This window comes from Sus scrofa, chromosome X (genome assembly GCF_000003025.6).
Source record: "Sus scrofa isolate TJ Tabasco breed Duroc chromosome X, Sscrofa11.1, whole genome shotgun sequence".
Classification (NCBI taxonomy): domain Eukaryota; kingdom Metazoa; phylum Chordata; class Mammalia; order Artiodactyla; family Suidae; genus Sus; species Sus scrofa.
The window spans coordinates 121,769,595-121,785,921 of record NC_010461.5 but is presented as its reverse complement, the minus strand read 5'-3'; the positions used below and the strand labels follow the sequence as shown (position 1 = coordinate 121,785,921).

General features: G+C 65.0%; 2 protein-coding genes across 34 annotated transcripts in view; one reads left to right on the top strand and one right to left on the bottom strand.

Annotated features, from left to right (window-relative positions):
- LOC106506163 overlaps nucleotides 1-9,063 on the bottom strand; it is a 23,623-nt gene extending 14,560 nt beyond the window's left edge. For 6 of the 13 annotated variants that reach the window (XR_002340543.1, XR_002340546.1, XR_002340548.1 and 3 more), the window contains exons 1-4: nucleotides 8,915-8,998; nucleotides 7,962-8,064; nucleotides 2,499-7,456; nucleotides 759-941 (exon numbers count right to left, since the gene is read on the bottom strand). Coding sequence is in view for 1 of the 13 variants with exons in the window: in XM_021079626.1 (XP_020935285.1) it covers nucleotides 5,184-6,338 (1,155 nt within the window). In the remaining 12 variants the exon portion in view is untranslated. Of the gene's footprint in view, nucleotides 1-758; nucleotides 942-1,951; nucleotides 7,457-7,961; nucleotides 8,374-8,914 lie in introns of those variants that run through there. The other 7 variants (XR_002340554.1, XR_002340552.1, XR_002340549.1 and 4 more) reach the window with 7 other exon arrangements.
- Nucleotides 8,494-16,327, top strand: LOC100515119 (protein CXorf40A). Of its 21 annotated transcripts, XM_021079634.1 has the most exons (8): nucleotides 8,494-8,679; nucleotides 9,941-10,010; nucleotides 10,889-10,990; nucleotides 12,076-12,168; nucleotides 12,261-12,542; nucleotides 13,243-13,421; nucleotides 13,957-14,066; nucleotides 14,355-16,327. In XM_021079634.1, the coding sequence occupies exons 3-8, from the start codon at nucleotides 10,924-10,926 to the stop codon at nucleotides 14,443-14,445; spliced, it is 822 nt and encodes a 273-aa protein (XP_020935293.1). In that variant the 5' UTR covers nucleotides 8,494-8,679; nucleotides 9,941-10,010; nucleotides 10,889-10,923; the 3' UTR covers nucleotides 14,446-16,327. The 21 variants fall into 21 exon arrangements, 18 of the variants coding, with proteins under 18 accessions (XP_020935293.1, XP_020935302.1, XP_020935297.1 ...); XM_021079643.1 differs by lacking the exon at nucleotides 10,889-10,990 and having other exon boundaries at nucleotides 9,941-9,991; XM_021079638.1 differs by lacking the exon at nucleotides 10,889-10,990 and having other exon boundaries at nucleotides 12,096-12,168.

Sequence of the window (16,327 nt, the reverse complement as noted above, 5' to 3'; positions counted from 1 at the left end):
TCAAGCCCGACAATCCCTCTGCAACCTGAAGGAACGTGCAGAACTGCTCACAATACGATTCGGAATTCCTGAGTCACCTGTACTGGAGCTGGAAGGAGGGGAAGTGGTCGAAGCAGCGAAGCGAAGCGAAGCTCCCTCACCTTGGAGGTGGGAAACAGATGTGTAGAAAATGGACTTGGCCAAGAATACATGCAAGGCCCAGGGCGAGCCCTGCACTTCGGAGCGAGACTCAGGGCAGCAGCCGACAGCTTGGGCACCAGGCTCAGAGCGCCTGTCCTGTGTTCCCAGCCGGCTTGGTGGCCACTGGGACTCTGGGTTGGCTGAACCTGTGTTTGAATCGCAACTCTCCCCGAGCCAAGTGGGAGAGCTCAGCCCTTAGCCTCTGTGCTCTCGGCTTCCTCAAGTGTCCTGTGGATGTAACAGCATCTGTCTCGCCAAGCCGATTCAAGGATCAAAGGAGATAAGATGGGGGCAGCACCTTTGCGCCCCGCCCTCTGCCTGGGCTGTTGCTCCTTATTGCCTCTGATCTCCTGTCCCCCCCCCCACCCCCGCCCCCAACCAAAAGCTGGCTTCTTGGGAGTGGACCCTGTACTGCCACCTTCCAAGCCCTGCCCAGTCTTTAGCGCACAGCTCAGAGCCAGCCTCTCTCTGGAGCCTTCCTGTCTCCCAGGGGGATGCCTCCCGGACTCTCCCGAGGCCTCCCAGCACCTCAGACAGTTCTGCCTCTGGTCCCGCCTCCACTGAGATCACTGACATACCTGCCTCCTCACCCAAACTGCACAGGTTGACTCCGGGCGGGCATGTCTCTTCCATCTGCCAAGGCCAGAGTGGCACAGCACCATGTCATGGTGAACAGCTGATGAGTGCGAGGTGACTCGAGATGGACAGTTCATTGCCATCATCAGTCAGAACCTGGTACTCCTGGTACTCGGAGGCAGGCCCTGGGGACAGTACAGAGGTGACCTGGGTGGGGTCCTTACCCACAGAGGGATTCCGGTCTAGCTGGGGGAACAGGGTACACACACCACACACACACACACACACACACACACACACACACACACACACACAAATGGAAACTACGCAAGGCAACCTTGCACAAAAAGAGAACTATAGACAGGGTTCTGGAAGGTTGTCAGGAGGAAGGAACAGTCCTGAAGCCAGCCTTCTGGGTATTTATCCAAAGAATATCAAAACACTAATTTGAAAAGATATATGCACCCTTATGTTCACTGTGGCATTATTTACAATAGCCAAGACATGGAAGCAACCTAAGTATCTATCAACAGATGAACAGACAAAGAAGATGTGGTACATACATAGAATGGAATATTACTCAGCCATAAAAAAGAGTGAAATGCCATTTGTGGAAGCATGGATGGATCTAGAGATTATCATATGAGTAAGTCAAAGAGAGAAAGACAAATATCATATCACATGTGGAATTTTAAAACATGGTACAAATGAACTTATTTACAAAACAGAAACAGGGACATCCCGTTGTGGCTCAGCAGGCTACGAACCTGAATCGTATCCATTAGGATGAGGGTTCAATCCCTGGCCTTGCTCAGTGGGTTAAGGATCTGGCGTTGCCATGAGCTGCGGTGTAGGTCACAGACACAGCTCGGATACCACATTGTTGTGGCTGTGGTGTAGGTGGGCAGCTGCAGCTCCAATTCCACCCCTCTGGGAACTTCCATATGCCATGGGTGTGGCCATAAAAAGCAAAAACAAAAAACAAAAAAAAACAAAAAACCTCAAAACCAAAAAACAGAAACAGACTCACAGACATGGAAAACAAACTTATGGTTACCAAAGGGGAAAGAGGGGAAGAGGAGTAAATTAGGGGTTTGGGATTAGCATATACACACTAATATGTATAAAATAAACAACAAGGTTCTGCTATACAGCACAAGGAACTCTACTAAATATTTGTAGTAATCTATAATGGAAAAGAATCTGAAAAAATATATACACATAAAACAGAATCACCTTGTGGTACAGCAGAAGCTAATACAACACTGTAAACCTATGCAATTTTTTTTAAAGTGCAGTAGGACAACCTGGCCAGCAGATGGCACAATGACCAAGCAGCACAGACTCCTGTCAAAGCTAGTGTCATTTCAGACGGGAAGCTTGCCCCTTTCCTAAAGCCTCCTCCAAGTGTCATTTGGGAACACTGTAGTAGGGCGATACGACATGCCAAGGCCACCCTCCCCCACTGGCTTATCTTCACCATCCACCCTCCTCCTTCAAGGCCTTGTCCTGAAGCCGTCGTGGCCCTGGAGGCTGGCACAGCTCAGGCCATCGGGGGGGTTGGTCTGGGCAAAACCGAGCCATACCTTCTTTCCCTAAGTTGTCAGCCACAGCCACGCTGCTCATCTGGGGAAACTCAGGGTGCCACACGGGACAAATCAACCTTCCACTGGAGGCCAAGGGGTTCTGGCCCCAACCCCTTACCCCCACCTCAGCAATACCCTCAGAACATAAAAACCTACCATCACCTCACCAAAGTTCTTTCTGAAGTCAAGAACAAGAATTGGAAAGCTGAGGAGACGCCAGGAGGAGGTGGCCTGCAGATAAAGGCATGTATGTGCAGCACTGCCAGGACAGTCGGCTGCTGCCAGTTCCATTGCTCAGGTGGGGAAGCGGCTCCTGGGCCACACAGGGCCATGTCTCACCTGGGCACCTCTCTTGTCTAGCCACTGCCTGGTGCACAGGAGGCCCACAAAAGTCAAATCACTGATTCAGCAAATGGGTGATTTATGAGTTCTTCTCAGGGAGAGAAGCAAGAGTGTGCTTTTAAAACTGCAAGTGAGGGCGCTCACCCACTGTCCCCAGAGCGCAGCCCAGACCCTTTAGGGTGGCCTCTGAGCTGAAACCCCTCTAGTTTCCCAGTTGCATCTCCCATGATCTCACTACCTGTCTCTGTTCCCTGAATGCCCTTCGGGGGACCCTCCCCCCGTCCCCAGCTAAGGAGACCCTTTGAGGTCGAGAACCCCCCCAAACGGCCTCCTCTCGGGCCCTTCCTCAGCCCCTTGCTCGGAGTCAGCGGCTCCCCGCCCTTCACGCTCACCCAACCTCCTTCTGCCTCGTTTCAGACTCTGCGGTTCACGGGTCGGCCTGGAAGATGCCCCAGCGCCCCCAGCCCCAGTGACACAGAGGCCAATGGACACCAGTGTCCCTGCGCTGACAAGGCGCCTCCTACAGGATGGCTGTCTGAGGACATAAAGGTGCTTTGCCTTTTGATGTTTGGTGCTCGGATCTGCTCTCCTCCATCAGGCTGCGCTCACACCGATGTCAGAGGTGGCCACTTAGCCAAAGCCCAGGAAGCATGTCCCCTCCCCAACCCAGGGGTGGTCTGGGGCACGAGGCCAAAGTACCTGCCACCAGGCCCACAGCAGGGCAGAGCGCGGAGCCGCCGGGACCGAGGCAGCTGGTGCCCCGCGTGCCTACTCAGCACAGAGCCACGCCTCGGGCACCAGTTCCGGATGCTGGTTCTCCCGGCCGGCCGGCCGGTCGATGTGGGTCGCGAGGCCTTGGGCACAGCGAGGCCTGACCGCCGGGGCCCATGGCGGGGACCTCTAATGCCCGTCCCTGCCCTGCAGCTCCCAGACGGGCTGGCAGAAACTGTGAGGGCGACACAGCAGGCTGAAGGCACAGCCTGCCCCATTCCCCCCAGGCAGCCTGTGGCACCGCCAACCCCCTCCCGGGATCAGCTTCCCGAGCGGCCCAGCCTGAGCCGTCGCGCTCTGCCCTGGTCCAGACAGCAGCCGCTAAGGTGGGCTCTGGGTTTGGGACTGGCATCACCTGCCCTGCTCTCAACAAAGACCCAGCCCCGGGTGCAAGGCCAGAGTCCGGCTGCTGGAACGTTCACGCTGGAGCCTTTGCTGGGCCGGCAGGTGGAGAGGAATTTCCTGCTGGGGGAGAAGATCCAGGCGTGCGGAGCATGGGGGTGAACAGACGAGGGGGACTTCTGGGCTCTGCTGACCGCAGGGGGATGGGAAGCTTAGGGCAGAGGGCAGAGTCAGAGCCCGGGGGAGCCCCGGCTCAGGCAGCCCACAAACGTCCCCGCGGGGTTCGACAGGAGGGGCCGAACCTCCCACCAGCAGGTCAGTCACACCAGCGCCCAAAGCCCACCCGGGAAAACCCGCACCCCCGACACCAGGGACAGGGAGACTGGGAGGCCCTGCATCGGACGGACCCCTGGTGTCTCTGAAACTTCTGGGCCCGCAGCTCCCCCCGCCCCACAAGGAGCTACTGCACCCACCTCCCTCCCCCCAAGGGAGCCAAACGGGACCCGGGTCTTCCCCACGGGTGTGCCCTGTCCGGGAAACAGGGGGACCCCCCCCATGTGCTGTGGGACCTCAGCACGGCAGGCAGCGGAGTCCAGGACGACGGGAAGAGGTGGGCAGCCGGCCGCCAGGCCGCCAGGCCGAGCCAAGTCTCCGGCCAAGAGGGCGGGGCGCCGAGCCTGGGAAGGGAGGAGAGGACCCCCCACCCCGCCACCCAGGAACCGCGGCAGAGGGCCTGCCCGCCAAGCCGGGGACGATGACGATGGCCACTGCTGACCGGGAGCTCTGATGCTGGCCACAGAGCGGGGGGTGGGCGCTACGGCACGGCCTTCGGGGGTGGGAAGGACAGGCAAGCGGCCAGGGGACTGTCTAAAATGGACACTCGAAAGAGCCGGGACAGCAGGAGGCCGAGGGCAGCCACCCCCATAAACAGGTCCTGACCCCTTGCCCAGGTCCTGTCCCGAGCCGGTTTTCAGATACCGGAACTGGGGCCCGGGGATGTGGCCGGGTCCCCAGGGAGAAGGACGCGGCACCACCGAGGCAAGTAGACACTGCAGTGGCCCCAGCCCTTCCCAAAGGGACCTCGGGCCACGCACTGGGTGACACAACGCTGGGAAACTGGACAACCAGAGCGCAGGGGGCTGCCGGGCACAGCGTCCAAGTGACACTGCGGTGGGAGCGCCCAAAGCCCCGTCTCGGCTTCAGGAGGCCCCCCCTGCGCTGCAGCTTCTGAGCAGAGGGGCCGCAGGTCCCAGGTAGGACGGGCCACTCCCGGGGCCGCGACAGCTGGTATTGAGCCCAGAGCGCCTGGAATCAATATCTGCCAGAAGGAGGAGCAGGGCTTCCCGCCATGATTTCTGAGGAATCTTCCAGAACCTGGGATGGCATTTAACTTACGTGAAAAGTCCCAGGCAGGACGGTGACACTGCGTGAGCTCCAGGGACTAAAGGAAAGAGGCACAGCAAAAGCAGGGGACATACACCCCAGCTGGGGACGCCTGGCCTCGGGGTGTCCCTGAGGAGTGTCCTCTGCTCCTGACCCTTCACAGCCTCTCTTCCTGAGCGTCGCAGCGTCACGGTGACCCGCAGCCCCTCGAGGGGCGGCTCGACCGCCCCAAGCGAGCGCAGTGGCCCGCTCCCCGGAGCCCCGGACAGACGAGGCGGGGTGCCGGGAGGGCAGCGCGCACTCCAGAGCCCTCTTCCCGCCCCTGCGTCTCACAAACACACAAGCCGCACCCGGGTGCCGGCCACAGCCCGACGCGGGGAGGTCCCTGCAGCCGAGCAGGGCCAGGTGCCCGGTGGGAGCTTCTCTGCTCAGAGACTGAGGGCGGTCAAGGGCCCCGAGATCCAAGAGCACCCCCGAGGCCCAAGAGCGCCCCTCGCCCCAGGTTAGAGGTGACATAATGGCCGGGGACAGGAATGCAAGCAGGGCAGCGCCAGAAGGGCCCGGAAACTCCCTGGACCACGTGCCCTGTGCAGGCACCAGCCCGCGCCGCAGCTTCTTGCAGAGGCCGCCGAGGGTCGCTGAGGCCAAATGAGAAACTCCTACGGTTCTGGGGCTGGAGCACTGGATCCGGGCCAGGCGGTGAGGGCCAGGGCCGGCGGGAGCTGCCCAGGGCACAGGGAGGAAGGCGGGCCGGGCAGCGGGTGTCTTGGCCACGGCCCAGATCCGGGCAGGCGAGCAGGGAGAGCTGGGGCAGAGGACACAAGGCTGCGCGGCCGCCCGTGGTCGGTCCTGCGGGGGGGCAATGCGCAACGCAAGCCGGGCGGCGCCCCAGTCACTTACACAGACCAGAAGGGGCCCTTCCTCAAGGCCCCAGAGCTGGACCCAAGGCCACCTCCTCCTCGGGGGCCGCCGCCCCACGTCGCGGGTTGGGAGTGGCCCAGGGGCCCGCAGCGGGTAGGACACTCCCCGACCTCTGGGGCGCTTCCAATTCAGAGCGTCTAGGCGAACCCCGCGTCCAAAGCGGCCTGCAAAGAGAGGAGGAAACCGGCCCGCGAGGGGCAGGAGGAAGCGGCTGGAACACAAGGCCCCAGGCCGCATTCCCACCCAGACCCCAGGAAGAGCTCCCACGACTCGGCACAAAGACGACAAGCAGCTCAGTAGAACGACGGGCCAAAGGCCTCTCCCAGAGGAAAGCGGCCCTGGCAAGGACTCCCGGGCAACCGGGAAACGGGGTCAAGCCGATCCCAGCCCGGGGGGCCCCAGAACACGCGGCAGCTGTGCACTGGGACCCTCTCTGGGCCTCAAAGATGCCACCCCAGGCTCTCTGCAAAGGAGGAGAGCAGGGCGGGCGCCAGGCGCAGAGAAGAGCGGCCCGGGGAGGAATCCCTGGAGCAGGAGGGAGGGGCAGGACGATGGCCAGGGCCAAACTGGGTGGGCTGGCAGAGCCAGGGAGGGGAGCACCCAGGCGTGGACATGGCCAGTTCCCAGGGGGCAGCTGGAGCCGGGCGCTGGATGGATCCCAGTCGCTGGGGACTAGAAGGGGCCCAAAGGCCAGTGCTTAGAAGGGCGGCGGGCACCGTGAGTTCTGCTGGTGACCTGGGCACGGGGCCAGAAAGGGGAGCTGACTCTGAGCAGGTGCCCTGGGCTCCAACGACAGCATTCGGGGCGACACCAGGGCCCACCACCCGGGGACCCTCCCTGGTGATGTGACGTCACTCCCAGGAGACTCTGGGCTGCCTGGCCACAGCTGGACACCCTTCCGAGGGCGACAGGCCCAGGAGGGGCCGCCGGCAGGAGGGAGCTGGGTATCGCGTGAGCCTTAGGGTCCCCGCAGCCCTGAGGCTGAAAATCCACAAAGACACCCTCTGTCCCTCACCTCATGGCCAGCAGTCCTGTGTCCTCGGGCTTCTGGAAGGAGAGAGGACGCGCAGCCCCCTGGGAGAGAGAGCAGGCCTCTGCCGAGGCCACTTTTCCAGAGCAACCACCGGGCACCGGGCTTACAGAGCCGAGGAGACTCTGTCCTTGCCTTCAAGGGACTCTGCGCCCCTGCAGGGGCCACGGTCTCCGGGACAGCAGCCACCCGCCCGGGAGGAAGAGCCCTGGGGAGGACGAGCCCTGGGGAGGACGGGGCGGGCAGGTACAGAGTGCCACCAGAACTCACAGACACGAGGGCCTGACACTCGGGCCAGGCGGAGCAGGGGATGCCGCAGCTATGCCTGGAAGGAGGACAGGAGTTTGTCAGGACAAGAGGGGCCATCGTCTCCGGGCCGGCACACCACATGTGTCACAGCGTCGAGTCCCAGGAGAGCACGTGCAGGGCCACAAGGAGGGAGAGCTGGGGCCACTGGAAGGCCCTCTGGGCCCAGAGGTGTTGGGGCGTAAACAGGCTGGGCCGGGTTGTCAGCCCAGGGGTGACAGATGGGCACTGGGACGCGGAATCCGTGGCGAGTGGGCACACACTGGAATAGGAGACAGCAGGCGTCCAGGCCTCTGGGGAGGCTCAGGTGATGGCACCTGCCCCCCACGCCCCCACCCATGGGCCATGAGGCCTGATCTCAGGAAGGAGCAGCATTTCTTCTGAGCAGACACTCGGGAGGCAGGGACACAGGACTTGGTCATCCGGGAAGTGGGAGGCGGGGGGCGCGGGGAGGGCAAGGAGGCAGGGCGACAGTACGGGACACAAGGAGCAGAGCCAGGAGGGTGGCATGAAGCCAGCCCCACCTGGGAGAGGACAGGAAAAGACTTCTGAGCGGAAGGTGGCTTTGTCTGGAACAGGTCAGGTGCCAGAGGCAGCAAGACACCCGGCGGGGATCCTTCCTCTCACCTGCAGAAAACATCCCACAAAGACTGCCCCCAGGGACTCAGCCACCAGTCCCAGGGTGGCTTGGAGGAGGGGAGCGGGCCTGGGCGGTCGCCCCAAGGTGCAGGACTCGGCCCAGAGGCCCTGCCCGCTCCCTGCCTCCCGCCGCGGCCTGGCCTAGGTCAGGGGCTCAAAAGGGCACTGCCTGGCCTCCACCAAGGAGCTGGCTGAGCCCATCTGGCCTGGGCTCCCAGGGCCTCAGAGCCATCCCCTTCAGCTTTGCCCCAGCTCCTCCCCGCTGCTCCGGCTCCGCCCCAGCTCCTCCCCGCGGCTCCACCCCCGCCCCGCCCCGCCCCGCCCCCGCCCCGCCCCGCGGCTCCAGCTCCGCCCCAGCCCCTCCCCCCTCCGCCCCACCCCGCCCTGCTCCGCCCCAGCTCCGCCCAGCTACTCCCTGCTCCTCAGCACCCCCGCCCCGTTCCTTCCTCTGCGGCTCCTCCCAACTCGGCCGCCGCGGCCACGAGCTCCTCCCACCCAGCTCGGCCAGAGGGACTTGTCCCAGCAACTCCCAGGCCATCCCCTGGCTCCTTTCCTCTTCCCTCAGCTCCTCCTCCCTCAGCTCTTCCCCACGGGGGACCCCAGGTACTCTTTTCCCTGCTCCTCCTAGCCGCCTCCCCCTCCGCCTCCCTCAGCTCTTCCCGACGGGGGACCCCAGATGCTCCTCCCCCGGCTCCTCCTCCCTCAGCTCTTCCCCACAGGGCACCCGAGAGGCTCCACCACCGGCTCCTCCTCTTCCACTCGTCCCCTCAGGGGACCCCAGAAGCCCCTCCCCGGGCCCCTCCCACCCGGACTCTGCCCCGCCCGGCACCACGCCCACTTCCTGTCCTCCTCGGGTCCCGCTCTGGACTCCGCTCTCGCGCCTTCGACCGGCCCGGTGGCCCCGCGCACCTCAGACCCTGGGGGCTCCAACAATGCCTCCTAGCGGCCGGGGCCTGTGTGGGGAGGCGCGTTTGTTCTAAGCCCGTGTGACGTAACCGCGTACCTGCGGGCTGCGTCTGTACGTATGGACGTGCGTGCGTCCGCCCGGGCAAGGGGGAGCGACTGCGTTTGCGCAGTGCCGCGCGCAGAAAGCACGCCCGCGGTGTCACCTGTCCGCGGTCCCGGGTCCCGAGGCGGAGGACTGTCCTACCCGGTGGCCGAAGCCGGGCCCTCCCCGCGCGCCCACCACCCGCCGCGGCTGCGGACGGTACCTCCAGGCAGGGGTTTCCCGGGCCCTGGGACTGGGAGCGCGCACGGGGCGGCCGAGGCCGCACTTTGCTGTTCCCTCCACCGCCACCATCCCACGCTGTGTGTGTGTGTGTGTGTGTGTGTGTGTGTGTGTGTGTGTCCCGGTGACGCGGGGCTGCAGGTCCAGTCCTGCCCTCCCGCCTCCCGCCAGGCCCCCAGGCTGTGACCTCATCGCGGACACCTGACCCCCGCCATGCGGTGCTCAGCTGCTCTTCCCAGGCTCCCCCTCCCAGTGGCACTAGCCGCGATGCCATGGAGGGTGACAGGCTGGCTGTAGGACCCCCAGGTCCTTCCCACCTGACATGTGCGGGGAGGTGTCTCCAGCTGGACCTGGGGGTCCACTGGGCTGTGAGAACACGATCAGTCAGTCGTGCGGGACGGATTTGAGTGCTGCGGGCTGGGACTCATGGGGACCCTGGCTCAGCCAGCAGGGCTGGAGAGACCCACCGCCCTGGTGCAGAACCAGCCCTGAGTGAGCGCTTGTGGTCATGTGCGGTTCTCCTGAGGAGGGCCCTCCTGGGGCCCGGTGGTCTCCAGTCCCTGCTCTGGCTCCTCTGCCAGCACTGCTGTCTTGTAGCTGATGAGCTTTGCTCTCATCCCTCTGGTCCTCGTGCAGGTGAAGACACGGAGGCAAGAGGAAGAGGTTGCTCCGCAGGCCGCCGAGCAGGTGCCTTGTGCCTGGAGAGGTAGGGGGGCCCTCGGCACCCTTCTTCCCTTTAGGGCGACATCAGCTAGCTCTCTCCAGGGATGCCGCCCACCCAGTTCAGGTGTCATGGGTGTGCTTTGGTGGCGGCACTGAGAAGAGGGTTGGCTGAGAAGCAGTGGCGGAAACTGGCACACCTGAGCTCGAGTCACATACCCCAGAGAGGAACCAGACGGGGCCAGGCCACAGGGGCCAGCCAGCCTCCCCCATGCCCGATCCAGACAGAGTGCATAGGGCGCCCCTTTGTCACCCATCAGGTTGGCACAGGTGAAGCGGGCTGATGATGCTCAGGGCCAAGCAGCATGTGAGGAGCCCCTGCCTGTGGGCCGTGGGGTGCACACGGGAGCCTTTGTGGGGGTGTCGCTGGCGTGGGGAGGCATCTCGGGGTGTGCGCCGCGCGGCCGGGGCCTCACGCGGTCTTCAGTCCGTGTGTGTTGATAGCGGCGGAGAGTGGGACCCCTCGAGCAGGGGAAGAGGCTGTAACTTACGGGACCAGCGAGAGCGGGACCCCACGTAGGCAGTGACCCTGTGACGTGGAGGAAGACGCCTGAGGTGCTGGAGTGGAGACATCATTCGGCACCCCGTGGCGACCTCTGCGTTCATTTGCCTGGACAGTCGTGCCAGAGTCCCCCCCACGGGGTGGCTTACACTGCAGATCCGTGTGTTAGCTCAGGTCCTGGAGGCTGGACGCCCGAGATCAGGGCTCTTGCGAGGGCGGCTGTGAGCGGGAATCTGTCTCAGCCCTCCCGTCGCTGCCGGGCCTTTGCTGGCACTCCTTGGCCTCCCCTGGCTGGTACAGCTCTGCCTCCGTCTTCGCACGGAGTCCCCGTGTGCCTCTGTCTCTGCATTTCCCCATTCTAGGAGGCCTCGGTCCTGTTAGATGAGGGCCCCTCCTGATGCGCACATGGGAACATGATGAGCCCTGTAAAGACCTGTCCTTTCTATGGAAGGTCCTGCCGCGAGGTACTTGGGCTTGAGAGGTCGGCCCGTGGATTTGGGGGAAGCCTCGTAACCCGTAACCGCCTGCCAAGGCCCTGAGGGAGGGGGACAGGTGGCATGGTCCGGGGATGGAAGGAAGGCCTTCGTGGCCATGGGGGGCGAAGAAAGAGGAGAGGGGGCAGGAGCCAGGCGCGGTGGGGCCCGGTGGGTGCTGGTGAGAAGGGTGGATCTGCTCTGCTTGGGGAAGGAAACCCCTGGAAGGAAGTGGGCCAGGTGCCTTGGGCGCCTCGTCCCCCGACCTCACGGCCATGTGGGAACTGAGGCTCCTCTTTGTGGTGCGGCGACGTGGCTGAGGCTCAGGCCGTGGCCCTGCTCCTCCTGCCGCCAGCTGTGCCCTCAGCGAGGAGGAGGAGGGGCCCCTCCAGGGACAAGCAGAGCAGACGGGGCCCAGGGTGCCTGCAGTCGGGCCCCCGGGAGTCACGGGCTGCCTCTTTGTTCCTGGGCGCCTGGTCCTCAGCTGTAGAGTGGGGGTGACAGTAACCGAACCGCCTGGGTTCTCTGATGATTGGATTCTGCCGTCCCTGGATGGGGTCCGCCCCAGGGCCGGGGCGTGGAGCAGGAGCGAGGGCACCAGGGCCTGTGCTGGTCTCCTGTGTCCTGTCTCTGGGCTCCGGTTGGGGGCAGGGCACCTGCTGACAGCGGAGGGCAGAGGTGCAGGAAGGGTGGGAGGAGGGTGGCTGCCAAAGGTCTGGGGAGGAGACTGCTGGCGGGCCGCCTGAGCCCCGTGGGGCTGCCGCCTGGCCTGGCTGCGGTTGGATACCAAGGGCTTGCCTGCCCTCCGCAGCCCTGGAGCAGGGCGGGGAGATGGGGCATCTGTGATGCTTTGGGCTGGGCAGGGGCAGGGGCGGGGCCGGGGGCGGAGCCCAGCCCAGACTGTCCAGCTCTGTGCCAGGAGGGGGCTGGAGCCTGGCCGCTCTGCTGTGGAGCCATGGGGCCCTGGGTCCTCTGTGCTTCCCCCGGAGCCCAGGGGCCTCTGTGGTAGAACTGACCACGTGCCTTTCCCTCGCTGTCCCCACCCTCCTTCGCGGGCTCCCCACGGACTCCATCAGACGGGCGCCTCCCCCCCCAGTGCCAGGCCCTGTCTGCTGAGCGCGTGGATGCGGGAGGAAGGAGCCGGCGCTCTCTGGTCCCCCTCCCCCCGGGTCAGTGGGCTCTCGGGGCGCGTTGGGGTGCGGTCAGGGCCACGGGCCGGGGCGGCAGGCCCGCTGACCCCTGTGCTTCTGTGTTTCCGCAGCCGCGCGAGGCCCGGGGAGCTGTGCGGACATGAAGTTCGGCTGCCTGTCCTTCCGGCAGCCGTATGCGGGGTTCGTCTTAAACGGGGTCAAGACCCTGGAGACGCGCTGGCGGCCCCTGCTCAGCAGCCAGCGGCACCGCACGCTGGCCGTGCACATCGCGCACAGGGACTGGGAAGACGCTGCCTGGCGGGAGCTGCTGGGGGAGCGGCTGGGGATGAGCGCCGCCCAGATCCAGGCCCTGCTGCAGGCCGGGGAGAAGTTCGGCCGCGGGGTGATAGCGGGCAAGTGGCCCCGGGGAGCCCTGCTCAGGCACCTGCGCGGGCCGCCCCTCAGGCTGGCACCCGGGCTTCTGTGCCTGTTTGCTTGGGAACCGCTTGATGTGGGGGCTGAGCTTCCTCGACGCAGCGCCGCTTCAGAGGGGCAGCGAGGCCCTGGGCTGGGGTCGGGCCGAGGTTCCCGTTTGTGATCGGAGAGGCAGAGACGGGCCAGGCCTGCATGGGGCCGTCCCCTCTCTGCGTGCACGTGGGTCTGTGTGTGCCCATGGCCCAGACCACGAGAGGCAACACGGTGCCCAGAGGCAGGCAGGTGGTCTCTGACCAGCCCTTGGGGCTTCCTGAACGAGTCCCCAACCCCTCCCTGGTGGGGAACCCGCTCACGCATCGGTTCCCCGCACTGGCCGGGGCCCTTCTCGTCTGTGCCCGCTGCCTGCAGCGGTCGGGCCGGGACCTGCCCTGCCGGGGACCCGGGTGGGGTCGTTGAGGCCCAGGCCTCCCCTTTTCATTTGTCTCCCCCCCTCGGCCTTGCCCCGAACTCCCTGAGCAGAGGTTGGCGCATCCCGAATGCTCAGCCAGAGGGACCCGCCCCCCCGTGGCGATGTCCCCTTCACCTCTAGGGGTTGTAAGGCTGAAGAGCCCTGCTCTCTCCGGGGGGGCCTTGGTTTAGGGGAGGGAGACAGCCGTGCGCTTCTCTCTCTGTGCGCAGGGCTCGTTGACGTCGGGGACACCGTGCTGTGCCCAGAAGACCTGAGTGCCGATGAGCTGGTGGAGCTGGAGAACCAAGCGGTCCTGACCGGCCTGCAGCACAAGTACCTGACGGCGCTCGCAAACCCCCGGTGGCTGCTGGAGCCCGTCCCCAGGAGAGGCGGGAGGGACGTCTTCCAGGTCGACATCCCCGAGCACCTGATCCCCTTGGGGCAGGAAGCCTGACCAGCGTGGGCTCTCGAGGGAAGGTGACCGAGAGACCGGCTGAACCGTGACGCTGTCAACTCGCCGTCGCGCCCAGACGTGCCCATCTGGTTCTGTCTGGATTGGCGCCGCCCACTCTCTGCTGTTGGCGGACACAGATGTGACACTCGGGTGCCAGGATCGGGGGGGGGGGCTCCCTGTGCGCTGCCACTCGGGGCTCGGTGACAGCATCTCGAGGACTTGGACCTTTAGGCAAAGGGGCAGCTGCCCTGGCCTTGCTTGGGTCCTGCTGATCTAGACGTGACAGGGAGAGGGGTTTGGAGAGGACCGGGGGGTGTTTGCCCCCTTTGCTCCGGCGAAGACTCCTAGGATGTTTGAACAGCGTCGGGGCCGGTGGGGAAGGCTGGCAGCGGGCACTGAAGGCTTGCCTGGGAGTGACCGGCCGGCGACGGCCTGGTTCCCGGGGAAGGGGACGGCCGACTCAGAAACGGGGCGCTGTCTGTCCTCGCAGGGGCTGCCTCTTGTCCCGTTGAAAAGCATCCCCAGGCTCAGGAAGCGCACGCGTGAGCCGTGCTGCTTCCCATCCAAAGAAAGGCCCCTAGATCGAGCCCTGCTGGCAAGGTGAGAGGTGCTGCCGTTCCCTTGCTGGACATCTTTTACTGATGGGTGGGCTTTGGGCTCGTGCGTTAGCGGGGTTTCTAGTGCCTGTTCCCTGTGCGGGTGACGGGCTTTCCGCCAGGTGTTGGCCGGAGCGGCCTGTCCCCTGTGAGCCAGGCTGCCCTGCTCACCCGTCCCTTGGCGGGGGGTGGCGGTGGGGGGTGGCCCTGGCTTCCGGGGTCTTCTTTGGGAGGCCCTGGACGGTGAGCAGAGGACGCTCAGCTGCTGATCAGAAACTTCTGGCATCCCAAGGGGGCCCGTGAGGAAGACCTTACGGCTGCAGCACGCACGAGGGATGGGACATGCTGCCCACGGTCAGGAGCCGGGCCGCTCTGTCTCCTGACCGGCAGGCAAGGCCCGGGGACCAGACCTTCTGGGGCTGGCCCAGTGCCCCAGCCACATCCTTGGCCGCGCGTGCGACATGCTGCCGCTTCAAGTGCAAGCGGACGACGGGACCAAAGCCGACTCGGGCCGGGGTTTGCAGCCTCGCGGGGCTTCTGTGGGGACGTGTGGCGAACAGAAGGTGAGAGAGAGAGAGCACAGACTCGCGGTTCTCATTCCGTGGTTTATTTCCTCCCGTGGGGTTTTGCTCGTCTTTATTGAAGCCCAGGCTGGGTTTTTGGTTCGGGGTGGTGCTTTTTGTCTGTGACCAGGGCCTGCGCGCTCAGGGACTCGGGTTGTCCTTGCACGACTCGCAGAGGGCACTCTTGTGATCTGAGGAGCCCTCCTGCCCCTCGTCCCCTTCGGGGGCCTCGTTTGGGGCCGTGACTGGAAGGGCCACCAGGAGGATGGAGGAAAAGGTGGTGTACAGAGACAGCACCGAGCCGTACGCTGGGCAAACCGGGAGGCTGGTGGGCACTTGCTCTGCACTGTCACTTCCGGCGGTAGCCGGGGGCACCAACGTGACATTCCTGGACGTGCCCTCCCCACTGGGGCCACCTTGCTCACGGAGGGGCTGGTGTGCCCCGGCCTGCCCGGCTACACTGCTCCTGGACCAGAGGCCAGAGAACGTGAAAGCCCGGGTGGCACCGGGCCCCTGAGCACTGGGAGCTTCCTTCGGGGCCTTGGAGCCGGCAGCCTCCTTGGTGGGATCCTGGGGGCGGAGCCGCGGGGAGCGTCTCGTGGGCACGAGCTGCTTCTTTCTCTTGGGGCCCGGCCCGCTGGGTCCCCGCGGAAGCCTCGCTCCCTGGATGTTCTCGACGAGCAGAGGCTTGTCTCTCTGGAAGTTGGAGTTGCGGTAGATCTGAAACGAGAGGAGTCAGGTTAGCCGTTCCGGGAGAAAAGAGGCACCCTCCCCGAGGGCCCGCAGGAGCTGGGGGTCAGAGGCCTCCGCCACGCCTGGCACGAGCTCACGCCACCCGGGCCCAGGTGTTCGCCTAGCTGCCTGCCACCAAGTGGCCCCCCAGGATCTGTGCCCCCCCCCCCGCAGGTTTTCTCTAAGGGGGTGGGTGTAATGGCACAGGCTCGCTCTTGGCCCCTTTGGCCCCGTCTCCGGTGAGAAAGGCGCCCCTCGGAAAGGGGACCCTCTGGGCCCGTCCGGCGTCTGGTCTGCCCGGAAGAGGCTGGCGCAGCCGCGAGCGTAGGGCGCAGGGGGCCACTACGCTACCATCATCGTCTCCTTCCCCGGAGAGCCCGCCGAAGGGCCGGCCGGGCGTAGTTTCCTGAATCCGTGGAGGTTCAGCTGCCGGATGAAGCCCTTCAAGCTGTCTGCCTCCAAGATGCTCTCCGCGCCTCTGCGCTGGAGAACCTCCCTCTGGAAGAGCTCCTGGTCGATGACCACCGCGTCGCCCGCGTCGTTCCAGCGCACCGACGGGAAGGCCTCGTCCTCCGCCACCATCCAGAGCCTTCTGGGGAAGGAGAGCCCGAGCCCGTGGCTGTTGGCCGAGCCGACGGCGCCTCGGCTGGGGCCCGGGGCGGGCGGGTTGTCTCGGGGGCCTGGCTCTGGGCTCTCGGCTCCGTCTCCGCGCTTCTCCGGGGTCTCCCTCGAGTCCCCCCCGGGATCCGGGGAGGAGCCTGGTGCCGGCTCCCCCTCAGCCGACGGGGCCCGCGTGGCTGGGCCTGCCTCGTGGCTCCTCGGACTCGCCATGGACCAAGGCTAGATCCGGAGCAGCGGCCTCTGCCCGAGGCCGTATCTCAGGCCTCTCGGGTCAGAAGTGCCTTCCGTCCGGGTGGGGTCGCCCAATAAATACGGTCCGCAGTGTTCCAGAATCTCGGTCGTGGGGTAA

Bases quoted from the DNA above. Each gene is read 5' to 3' on its own strand.
- LOC100515119 (XM_021079628.1), top strand. From the start codon at position 9,101: ATGGACGTGCGTGCGTCCGCCCGGGCAAGGGGGAGCGACTGCGTTTGC. The intron at 12,169-12,260 runs GTCAGTGGGCTC...GTGTTTCCGCAG, and splicing joins TCTGGTCCCCCTCCCCCCGG to CCGCGCGAGGCCCGGGGAGC. The intron at 13,422-13,956 runs GTCGACATCCCC...CTGTCCTCGCAG, and splicing joins GCGGGAGGGACGTCTTCCAG to GGGCTGCCTCTTGTCCCGTT.